At 38.6% G+C, this 12,577-nt stretch overlaps 1 protein-coding gene across 1 annotated transcript in view; it reads left to right on the forward strand.

Annotated features, from left to right (window-relative positions):
* The window catches only part of RNF2 (ring finger protein 2), a 58,614-nt gene that overhangs the window by 39,413 nt on the left and 6,624 nt on the right, over positions 1-12,577 (forward strand). Inside the window, exons 2-4 of the mRNA XM_047754282.1 lie at positions 7,115-7,203; positions 10,405-10,565; positions 11,808-12,023. Coding sequence (XP_047610238.1) covers positions 7,117-7,203; positions 10,405-10,565; positions 11,808-12,023 — 464 coding nt within the window. The 5' untranslated portion in view covers positions 7,115-7,116. The remainder of the gene's footprint in view (positions 1-7,114; positions 7,204-10,404; positions 10,566-11,807; positions 12,024-12,577) is intronic.

Raw genomic sequence — 12,577 nt, forward strand, 5'->3', positions numbered from 1 at the left:
TGTTAATTGTGCTGGGAATCTGGTTGGGCGATTGGAGGTAAATTTCACAATACTGTGGGGGCTACCCTGTGACTGGGTCTGCCTGGAGTTTTTAATTCTCAGATTTATCCACACTGAGCCACCTTCAACAAATTTTCAGTTGTAATTTCAGAGTTTCCTACCTGACACTGGTTCCTGCTGAGGTTTTTGCTCCTGAGTCTGCTCTGGTATATTGAGATTCCCTGTATTCTGTCTCTCCAATCTTGCGGCAGTGGTTTGCCTTGTGTACCCCCCTGGTATGTGGATCCCAGAAGAGTTATTTTTTTGGTCTGTTCAGCTTTTTACTTGTTAGGGCAGAGTGGTAACTTACATGCAGAACTGGAAATGAAAGTCTAACCTTTTTCTTGTTTTAGAAAAGATAAACTTCCTAAATCTTTTTGTGTAGAATGAATAGGAGTTTTCATCTCTTTTGCCTACTGTATCCTTTGCTTTATGGGTGATCGCTTACTGGGGAATGTTGTATTGAAAAAGCATTTGAAACCACATTGAGCCTCTACAGAGGAACTTGGTGATCTCCCATATGTGAAGATGCGGGAAGTCAGCGTGAATGCCAGGTGTTTGTGGTTCCTAAAAGAGCATTCTGAATATCATGTTGATATTTCCCCTTTAGTTATTGAAGCTGTGAGCTTTGAAAATCTACCTATGGCAAGATCTTTCCTCAAGATTTATTTTTGTTTCTGACACTGCTATTAAAGTTACCTTGTCCAAATTGTAGTGCTAATAACATCCTCTCCACAAATTTGAGTGCCTCTTTTGTACAAGAAATATTTCTGTTTTGTTGGGTATCTCTTGTATTCAGAAGTATAATTTAGGTGTTAAAAACTAGGGCTTGGACTACAGGTAGACCTAGATCTTCTTTCTCTTGTGCTGCAAGTATCTTCAGGCAGTAGTCAACTGGGAAGCACATTTCTGTTGCTGGAAAGAGTCCCTAAGATTCATTTACCACCTTTGTTTAGAGTTTTGGCTCTACTCTCCGGCCCTTCAGGTTATAATTAATACCTGTGTATTAGTAGTATGAGTACGTAGATGACTCTCAAATACTAGTCATCAAAATCAAAATTCATTCCCATCTGAAAAAAAGGTAAATGTCCTTCACATTCTTGGTTTGGGCAAAAATGAGGTACAGGTAGAAATACAGTTTCTCACTAAATCAAAGAAGGGAAAAGGTTTTACATGATTTGAGGGAAGGGTAGAATTTAGGTTAAATGTAAGTAAAACAATGTGTTGACCTAAAGCAAAGAGGAACTAATTCTGGAGAGCTTATCTGTTCAGTAACTGCCAAAAGTGGCAATTTGAGCTTCTTAAATACATGCAGATCATGTGCTTTAGGCCAAAGTAGACATTACAGATTTCTCTGTATATGTGGATTGTGTCTTGAGACAAAAAAAAACAAACAAAAAAAATGGAATTTTTCATTCTTAGATCTCCTTTTGACCCTCCTGGGCCAGGTCACAGGAGAGGTCACTAAATATTGTTCACATCTACCTACACCGCTGAAATGTTCTCAAAAATCGAGGTCACCAAGGTTTTGGTGATCAGCAAGATTGTATCATTTTTTTTTTTTTTTTGATCTCAGTATATTATCTGGTAAGATAGCATCCATGCAGTAGCATATATCTTATCTAGTCACTAGGGAACATGTGATTGGCTGCAATACAGATTTAAACAGTGAGACTGGAAAACTTTTAAGAATCATGTAGTTCTGGGGAGTTCCCATTGTGGTGCAGAGGAAATGGATTCAATTAGGAACCATGAGTTTGCGGGTTCGATTCCTGGGTTTTAAGGATCTGGCATTGCTGTGAGCTGTGGTGTAGATCGCAGACGTGGCCCAGATCCTGCATTGCTCTGACTGTGGCTTAGACCGGCAGCTGGCAGCTCTAGCTCCAATTGGACCCCTAGCCTGGGAATTTCCATATGCCATGGGTGTGGCCCTAAAAAGCAAAAAAAAAAAAAAAAGAAGAAGAAGAAGAATCATGTAGATCTTAGTGTTGCAGATGATACCATGAAATTCTGGAACTACAACTAAGTTGCAAATTTCTTCCTGAATCTGAGTTTCCACAGGTATACAACTATCCAAATCAGATATAATTTGGTTATATCCAGGATAACTTTATCTCTAGAAAATTCTAGGAGAATTTTTTGAAAGTTCTTATTAATTTGCTGAGGAAGCTTTCTCGAGACAGGTGAAAGGAGTGTTCTGTTTATAGTTGACCCCAGAGTAATAGTGGTAGGTTGGGACGTGGGTTAGGATTTGGAATTCTTAGAAATTCCTCCTATCCAAGTAGTTTTAGTTCTCTGATGGAGTCAATATGTGTTATGTAGGATTTATGGTAGAAGTAGTGGCACTTGTATCTTCAGGAAGCTGTAGATGGAAAGCTGACCATCTGTATTTAAAGGTAGTTCACTTTTTAATTTTTTTTATTTTTTGGTCTTTCTGCCTTTTCTAGGGCCGCTTCCCGTGGCATATGGAGGTTCCCAAGCTAGGGGTCGAATTGGAGCTGTAGCTGCCGGCCTATGGCAGAGCCACAGCAACGCGCGATTCGAGCCACGTCTGCGACCTTTACCACAGCTCACGGCAACGCTGGATCCTTAACCCACTGAGCAAAGGCAGGGATCGAACCCGCAACCTCATGGTCACTAGTTGGATTCGTTAACCACTGAGCCATGACGGGAACTCCAAAAGGTAGTTCACCTTGAACTCAACAATAGGAAGTCTCAGAGCATTCTCAGAGCAGCATCATTTGTAGGTTTGGGACCATGTTCACACACACACCCCCTCTTTATTTGCTAATATGGAGCAGTGCCTTTTCTGATATTTTTATGGTTGTTAAAGGCCATATCTTTATGAATAGGTTCTTGAAACTTAGATGCTGAAGGATCTTTTGATTTTGTTTTTTTATCTGAAGGGGTATATGTTTGTTTTAGTTGTAGTTTGTCATTTTTCTAAAGCTCTTCTAACATTTTCAGCACTGTTTTGGAAAATATCCAGATTTGCAGTTTTCCATATTCCTTTTTTTAAAATCCTGTATTTTAGATTTTATGCTATTAAGAAGAAGAGGGGGCAGATTCTTTTTACATTGCCTCTTAGGGTATTGAATGCCTTGAAGCCAGTTTCTTATGTCTCCAAATATTGTTCAGTTTCTTGTTTATAGCCTTGAATTTTAGTCTAGCTTTTAAAGGAAAGAAATCAGAGAAGGCCTTACGTATCACTCTCCTTTTCTTGCTTTCTTAGTCCCTGTTGAATGTTTTGCAAAGGTTTTTTTTTGTTTGTTTGTTTGTTTTTCTTTTTTAGCAACCGTTTTTCAATCACTTTTATACATCTGAGAGGTTACAAGTAAATGGATTCATTAGTATAAGCCTGGGATTCCTAGACAATTAGTGTCTAACAGAATGTGAAATTCAGTAGGAACCATTAGTCTGTCTGCCTTACAGTTTTAGAAGGTCTTTTATTATAACTATTAGCCCTAAACCTTACCTTAATTTAGTTTCCATTGGTTTACCTACCATCACAGCAGTCTTAAGTGGGTATGGATCATTGGTTTTTTTCTTAGGAAAGACCTTGATTGAGGAAAGTATCCTCACTTGGGGTTTTAGGGGAAGCAATAGAGAGGAAAATAGGAAATATAGGTGATGCTAAAACATGCTAGTTTTAGATGCATAAAGAGGGCAGTTTTCAGATAATCTGAGTGCTTTCTTTACTTTGGTTTTTGTTTAGAGAATCTTTAAAGGGATGCTATTTTGAAGTCCAAGTTTTCATTTCGAGGCCTCAGCGTACTAGTCAAAAAGGCTGGCCATTGTTTATTGGTACCTTTCCTCTTTTCTTTTCTGAATCTTCTTTTAGTTGTATTTATCTTTGACATGTCCAAAATTACCAATAATAGCTGAGGTAATTCTAAATCATCCTTGAAGAAATTGTGCCATCTAGCCTAGTAAGCATAATAATTAGGATTACAGTAAGAGTGTATTTAAAGGGCAGGAATTTTGCCAGGAGAGGTTTGCAGCTTAGATGTAGAGAAACTTGCATTGATACACAGACTACATAAAATGGGATCAAGTGATGCTTATAAAATAGTGGCTAAGGGTCATGACTTAAGAGTTATCTTTAGCACCAGACTATACGAAAGGAGAAAAAGGCCTCTTACATTAAACAAGCTGATCTCTCAGATAATCCACTCGAGAAGGTTTCCTTTTTTTTAAATGATCTTTATTTTTTCCATCATAGCTGGTTTACAGTGTTCTGTCAGTTTTCTACTGTACAGGAAGCAAGGTGACCCAGTCACACATACATATATACATTCTTTTTCTCACATTATCCTCCATCATACTCCATCATAAGTCACTAGATATAGTTCCCAGTTCTACACAGTAGGGTCTCACTGCCTAGCCATTCCAAAGGCAATAGTTTGTATCTATTAACCCCTCCTGAAAGTTTTGAAAAGAGCTTATGGCAAAGTTCCTTGCTCCAGAGAGCAGACACTGGTCTGTTGGGTCTCTTGTATCTACTAGCCTCTAAAGTTTGACTAGATAGCAGTTACTAGAGTCTGTGCCATTATTTGATCCTCTGCAGGTTGAAAGATAGAGAGAAGACAGTATTTCATCAAGGAGAAGTTTCTGTCACAAAATTTTTTAAATTGATGATTCTCAGAGAATGGAATCAAAGCACTCAGGGAGATATTCAAAAGAACCACAGGCTGCTAATCCTAGGGTTAACAACAAACTCACCTAGATTAGTGACCAGAGCTCTATGAAAAATTGCTCAGATTTCAGATTTCTGTTGGGCACTCTGATCAGGGTCATGATGGAGCTGAAAGATGATTGTATATCAAGCACAAAAGGCTCCAGGAATGTTTGTTTGGAGTCCATTTGTTCTGATAAGTAAAATGAGTGCCTCTTCAAGGTAGACTCAGTGAACAGCCTCGAAATTATAAACAAAAACCATGAGACTCAAATTTGAAAATTTTGAGCATATTTCAGATTTTTGCTTGGACAAGGGAGAAACTTCATGTGGAAAATGTGGATTTTTTTTTTTTGGTCTTTTTGTTTTTTCTAGGGCCACACCCACGGCATATGGAGGTTCCCAGGCTAGGGGGCTAATTGGAGCTGTAGCCGCCAGCCTATGCCAGAGCCACAGAAACACCAGATCTGAGCTGCGTCTGTGATGTATACCACAGCTCATGGCAATGCCGGATCCTTAACCCACTGAGGGAAGCCAGGGATCAAACCCGAAACCTCATGATTCCTAGTTGAATTCGTTAACCACTGAGCAACAATGGGAAGTCTGCTTTTTTTTTTTTTTTTTAAGAGATAAGGTATATTGGTTTTTAGAAAGGGCTAGATTTTAGGTTAAGTTTCAAGGAAATGCTTTTACTTATCGAAGCAAAATCAAGTCAATTGCACATTGGGTGAGAAAAGGTCTTTTTAAATGTTATCTGCTAGAAATAGGAAATTCAGCTTTCTGATACAAATAGATCATGTCCTTCATTGTTTATATGCCAGCGTAGCATATATGACTTACTGTGACTGTGCAAGTTGTATCTTTAGGCAAGTGTGGGATTTTTCTTTCTCACTATTTACTGGACCACTCTCCTTCCCTCAGTGGTCCGTTAAGTAACTGGAACTCAGTGTGTGTAGCCATGCCTTGCTTCTGTGTTCTGTATCTCAGTGAAAGATAGCTGCTTTCCCCAGATCATATGCGATCCTTCTCTCTTACACCAGTGCCGTGTGTGTCACTTAGTGGTCTGATTCTTTTGCTCTGTTCATGCTTTCCTGCTTTGGTTCAGATATTAACATCATGCAGGTTTTTGAATGACTTCTTCATTGGTCTTCTTACGTCTATCTTTTCTGCCTTGTACCTACTGCTTGAATTTCTGTTAAACTGTTAGATAAAGTCACTCTCTTGTTTACTTCCAGTGCCTTCCAAACTTATACATTACATACATGTTGCTCTACTTATCCTGGAACCCTCTTTCTTTTGTACTTCCGTCTCAGTGTAGTAATCTTTTTCTGTTTTGTTTTGGTTTTTTTAAATGAGGCTGTTTAATCTTCTGTTGAAGTCTTACTTGCCTTGTCAAATTTCTGGATCCTTCTCTGTAATTCCATGTTGTTTTTTCTATACAGTTTTTTAGAATTTATCTTGTCACATTTCACTTTAGCTGTTCACACATTTCTTTCTTCATAGGATGAGAATTCTGAGGCAAAGACCTAGAGCAGTTCTCCTTGGCCAGTAATAGATGCCTACTAATTATGGGAATGACTGAAGCCTCTTCCTTTGCCTTGGAGGGGCTAATTGTCTAAGACTGTCTTCTTTACATGTATACTAGATCTCATCCCTCTGCTTAAAGTCAAGCAGAGAAGTTGGCTGTGCCTTGGTCATTCGTAATAAGAGGAGAGTCACAGTGGTGAGGAGACCTTGAATTGTGTCCGATGGTGAGCAGTAGGAAGGACTAGGATGTTTAACCAAAAGGAAAGAACAGTCAGGTGGGATATAACAGTGTCCAGATAGTTGAAGGACTGTCACGTAGAAAAATTATTAGACTTAATTAGTTTGCTTTCAGAGGGCAGATGGCTATAGGGTGAATAGTTTTGGGCTCACCATTAGGAGGAGCTTTCTAAACATTATAAGCTGACTTATTAGATAGGGGATTTTTGGTGAGTAGAGCTGTGAAAATAGAGGCAGAATGACATGTGGGTTAAAGTGCTTTAAAGTAGATTTTGTATCTAAGTTGGACTAGATGGTCATGCTGAAATTTTCCTGACTTCTAAGTTTCATGACCACTAATTTCAGAAAGATATGTATTATTTTGAGTAAAGAGAGTTTCCTATACATTAATAATAATTAAGCACTCTCTGTGTGCCTGCTGTTAGGTGTTCAAAGATCAGTGATGGCTTCTTGCTCTCAAGTAGCTTGTATTTATAAATGGAAAGATTCTTGAGCTTTTCTTCTTTTTTCATTTTTTAGGAGTCAATGTATAATTTGTTTTTATTATTCTCAGGATTTATAATTCCTAAAAATTAGTTTTGAGATTTACTTTTCTTTCAGATACCAAAATTGTTTTTTTCTCCTCTTTATTTCTAGCAATGTCTCAGGCTGTGCAGACAAATGGAACTCAACCATTAAGCAAAACATGGGAACTCAGTTTATATGAATTACAACGAACACCTCAGGTAATGTAGACTAAGATACCTACGTTAGGGAGAATATGAGACAAATGTAAACTGGGGTACATTTTTCGATAACGAAAACTTGAAAGAACGCTAACAATGATAATAAGTTTATATGCAAACAGTCCTAATTTGTGTATGTTTGGTTGACACTTCATTCATCAGATAATTTGAGTACATTCTCTATGAAAGGTCCTAAGCTAGGCACTAGGGGAAGTGAGGTAACAGATGTGGTACCAGCCCAGGAAGTTTATAGAATTAAACAACTAAATATCTATAGAATTACACATTTGAGAAGCTGTGTAGAGGGAAGGTCCTCATTGCTGTAAGAAAAAGTAACAGAGGGAACCAGGGAAGACTATTTTGAGAAGATGAAGATGGGAAAGACCAGGAGAGCAGCAGGTTCAAGGAGATAAACTGAATTCATTGTAAATTTGAAATGCCTGTAAGATAGGCAGAGATGTTACCTAGAGGTCCAGACCAAATATAAAGTTTTAGGGGCTTTCAAGCACATTTTAAGCATGAGAAAGGATAAGATCAGTTAAAGAGAAATGAACAGAAGGCCCAGAACTTCAGCCAGAGAAGCTTTAACATTTAGAAATTAAGTAATAGAAAAGGACCCAGGGAGTTCCTGTCATGGTTCAGTGGTTAACAAACCCAACTAATATCCATGAGGATGTGGGTTCGATCCCTGGCCTTGTTCAGTGGGTTAAGGATCTGACATTGCTGTGAGCTGCAGTGAATGTCACAGACGTAGCTCAGATCCCGTGTTGCTGTTGCTGTGGCATAGGCCTGCAGCTACAGCTCTGATTCAATTCCTAGCCTGAAAACTTCCATATGCTGTGGATGTGGCCCTAAAAAGACAAAAGACAAAAAAAAAAAAAAGAAAGAAAGAAAAGGAGACAGCAAAGGAGACTTAGAAGGAACAGCCAGAGAAAAGTACGGAAAAATGGACGTTGAAGAGAGTGGATGAAAACCTAAGATGAAGTGTTTCAAGAAAGAAGATGCAGTTACTGTGTTGAGTACTCCTGAGTAGATGAGGAAGATGCGAATTACAGAGGTGAACATTAGAGTTGGCACATATACATGGTAACTTTAACAAGAGTAGACTCACTTGAGTAGACTGTGGTGTATGCCTTTAGGACAGGGAAAAGGTGAAAATATACTGGTAATTCTTCAGTAATTCTTAGCTGTGCAGAAGAACAGAGAAATGGAGTGAAAAGCTGAGGGGAACATGGAATCAAGAAGTTTTAAATTTTGTTTTGTTAGTGAGATGGGAGATGGAACTGCCCCCACCCCATTCACACAGCTCTAAGGTCATCATTCACACTTCACTCTGCAGCAACCCTGTATTAATTTAGGCTGATTTAGTGAAGAGGGAGAGATTGCTGGAGTCTGAGAGCAAACAATCATAAAAAGAGGGATATACTTAAGAAGGTAGGAAGGAATGTACATTTGATAGAAAGAGGCCTACTTTCTCCTTCCTGTGAGAAAGAAGGTGCTCTATAAAGGTTTGGTAGAGAGAAAATGAGAGAGCTCTCTTTTCATGAAATTTGAGGTGAGGTCATCAGGTGGTAGGAGGGCTGTAGAAAGAAAAGTTGAAAAACAGTGTACTGAAAAGATAAACAAGTTTTTTTTGATACCAGTCTGGCTGTGTGATTCCTTTTTTTCTCTCCTGCAGTGCTACACAGATGCACAGGTAGAGGCATGGAAAACATGGATGGATGGTTTATCCAAGATTGGGATATTGCTAGGCAAGTTCTAAAGAGGAAGAGGAGGACAGACTAGATTGCTAGTTTGAGTCATCATCATACTCTGTGTGATTTACAAATTAGAGGTTATAATTCCTAAATCAAGAGTTTGTTTGTAAGAAACTAAGTAAAATACAGAAAGTGTTTTATATGAAGAGGTTGAGACATGATTCTTAATGGACAATATCTGTAGTTTTGATGTCTTTCCTTGTTGGGATCGTCAATCTTTGGCCCTATAGAGAAAACACAAGTATGATGAAGAACTGGCGGAGACAGGAAGTGTTGGTAACGTATGGGAAGCCCCTTATTTCTGTTTCCATCTACTTTTTTAAGTGCCACCTACTAGACCTCTTTTCTTCAGTCTGTAGGAGCCTGTATTGCTGCCTTTAGGAGTTTGGTAGTCTTTGTTCTCAGTGCCACCTTGTGGGAAGGGTTGGTAGTGGCAGTGGTAAAGAAAGTAGGAGCTGTGTCCTGAATTCTGCATTGAAGCTCCAAATGCATTTTAGCACTGAAAACACTTTTAGACATGGCAATTAGCAATACTGTTACTTGTTATTCTTCACATGTGCTGTGGTTTAAATCAGTGGATAGGTTAGCCTGAGAACCTGACCGCTTGGTATAAAAGTGTTTCTGTGGGTCAAGACTTTTTAAGGTTCAAAGAGTGATTTCAGATGAAATTGCTAAGCTGTATATAAATAGGGAATACTTGTATTTGAATCTTAAAATATTTTAATTGATGGCATTAAATGTATAATTTATTATCAAGATGGTACAGTTGTTTTTGTTTTGGTCTTTTTGCCATTTCTTGGGCCGCTCCAGCGGCAAGTGTAGGTTCCCAGGCTAGGGGTCTAATTGGAGCTGTAGCCACCGGCCTACGCCACAGCCACAGCAATGTGGGATCTGAGCCTCGTCTGCAACCTACACCACAGCTCACGGCAACGCCACATCCTTAACCCACTGAGCGAGGCTAGGGATGGATCCCGCAACCTCATGGTTCCTAGTCGGATTCTTTAACCACTGAGCCACAACAGGAACTCCAAGATGGTACAGTTTTGAAGATGTAAGAATTCTTAGGGTTCATTTAGCCTGCTTCATTTTGCAGATAAGACAGGTTTAAAACTAATGATTTAAAGGCACAAAGCTAGTTGTAGAACTAGACATCTGATTTCATATTTGATGCTTTTTAAAAATTATACCAGGCTAGTTTACTATTAGTTATCTTATAAATATGTACTGTTACTATTTTAGCATTAAAATGAGAGCATTTTTGAATACATTAGTACCAGGGATGAGGGAAGTTGGAGATTATAGCTAAAACAAGATTGATTATGAGTTGATCATGCTGGTGACTGGGTGTTCATTTTTGTCTTTTTCTGTATTTTTATATATTTGAACTTGTTCATGATTTTAAGGAAAGTGGGTAACATTTAATTTTAAAGTGATGCTTTTACAGGAGGCAATAACCGATGGCTTGGAAATTGTGGTTTCACCTCGAAGTCTACACAGTGAACTAATGTGCCCGATTTGTTTGGATATGCTGAAGAATACCATGACTACAAAGGAGTGTTTACATCGTTTTTGTGCAGACTGCATTATCACAGCCCTCAGAAGTGGGTATGTTGAAATGAATTTTCCTTGGTACTTAAATTATACCAGGACAGTGCTCAAGTACCTAAGGATGTTGAGAAATACATTCTAAGTATTTGAGAATTGGAAATGTATCTGACGTCTATGTTTTAATCATTGGAAAAATCTTTGCTTTGAAACGTGGTTTTATGCAAATTATTTTTTTATTTTATTTTATTTTTGCTTTTTAGGGACACTCCTGTGGCATGTGGAAGTTCCCAGGTTAGGGTTCAAATCAGAGCTACAGCTGCCCTATGCCACAGCCATAGCAACTCAAGATCTGAGCCATGCCTGCAACCTATACCATAGCTCACTGCAACACTGGATCCTTAACCTAGTGATCGAGGCCAGGGATCGAATCCATGTCCTCATGTATACTAATCAGATTTGTTTCTGGTGTGCCTCAGCGGGAACTCCAGCCTATGGAAGTTCCCAGGGCAGGGGCTGAATCTAAACTGCAGCTGTGACTTATGCTGCAGCTTTGGCAATGTGGGAACTTCTGACCCACTGCACTGAGCAGGGGATCGAACCTGAAGCTCTGCAGTGACCTGAGCTGCTACAGTTGGATTCTTAACCCACCATGACACAGTGGGAACTACACAATTTAAAAAGCTTTTCAGGATGATTTTTTTTTGTGTATTCGTTTGTTTATTTTGGCTGCACCCTGGGCATGCAGAAGTTCCTAGACCAGGGATTGACACAGCAGTGACAATACGAAGTCCTTAACTGCTAGGCTACCAGGGAACTCCAGGATGGGTTTTTGTTTTGAGGAAATGATAAAGCATGAAACCATAGTTTTCAGATCTTAAGTATGTAAAATAATATCCTGATGAATGCTATTTGAATAAAATAATTGATAACATATACATTAATATACATTAGTGGATAATTTTTTTTCCATGTATGGCATTCATATCAGAAAGGGGAAATTTATATTAGAAAAGAATAGATTTTTATTTCTAAAATGGTTATATATAAATTGTCATTGAGAAGTAGAAGTATTCAGATTTCTCTCTATTGGCAAATATATACATATAGAGTGTCTGAGGCTTCAAAAATCTTGCTCAACCACTAGACAGACCTTGAGGGAAAGTCAGGTTAATGAGCTACAATTTCTGTGACCCAGTAAATGTGTTGGAATAAAGATGATAATTATCCTGAAGCTAGATGTTTTTATCTTTAGCTTAAAGACACTGGTATTATTTACATTTCCTTTTTCTTTTTATTTAGCAATAAAGAATGCCCTACCTGTCGGAAAAAGCTAGTTTCCAAAAGATCACTAAGACCAGACCCAAACTTTGATGCACTCATCAGCAAAATTTATCCAAGTCGTGATGAGTATGAAGCTCATCAAGAAAGAGTATTAGCGAGGATCAACAAGCACAATAATCAGCAAGCACTCAGTCACAGCATTGAGGAAGGACTGAAGATACAGGCCATGAACAGGTATATGGGAGACCAGGCACGGTGGCCATTTTTCGGAATACTTTGTTAAATACTGAGTTTACCTAACACCCCCCATTTTGAAAAAGGTGAAATGAAGTAACAAGCAGTGGTTCTGTGTGAGTTACCTTTCTATGCACGTATAACATATGTCTCTAAGAATAATAGGGTATTCTATGAAAAAACTAGAATCTTAAAAAAAAAACAAAACCCTTTTTTATATTCACTTCTCCCACCAATTACCATTCTGTTTCTCCTCTTTATAGCAGAACTCCTTTGAAGAGTGGTCTCTGCTCACTATCTCCGATTCTTCTGCCATTCCATTTTGAACCCCCTCTAATCAGGCTTTATCCCCACCCCTCATATCAGTCTTATCAAAGTTACCATTTACCTCCACATTGCAAAAATGGAATTGCTGATTCTCGGATCTCATCTTCCTCAGCAGCATTTTACACAGTACTTTCTCTTTTCTCTTTGATTTTCTTCCCCTGGCTTTCAAGAGACCATATTCTCCTCGTTCCATTTGTATGTCATTAGCTGTTCCTTATCTCAAATGT

This window comes from Phacochoerus africanus, chromosome 11 (assembly GCF_016906955.1).
Source record: "Phacochoerus africanus isolate WHEZ1 chromosome 11, ROS_Pafr_v1, whole genome shotgun sequence".
Classification (NCBI taxonomy): Eukaryota; Metazoa; Chordata; class Mammalia; order Artiodactyla; family Suidae; genus Phacochoerus; species Phacochoerus africanus.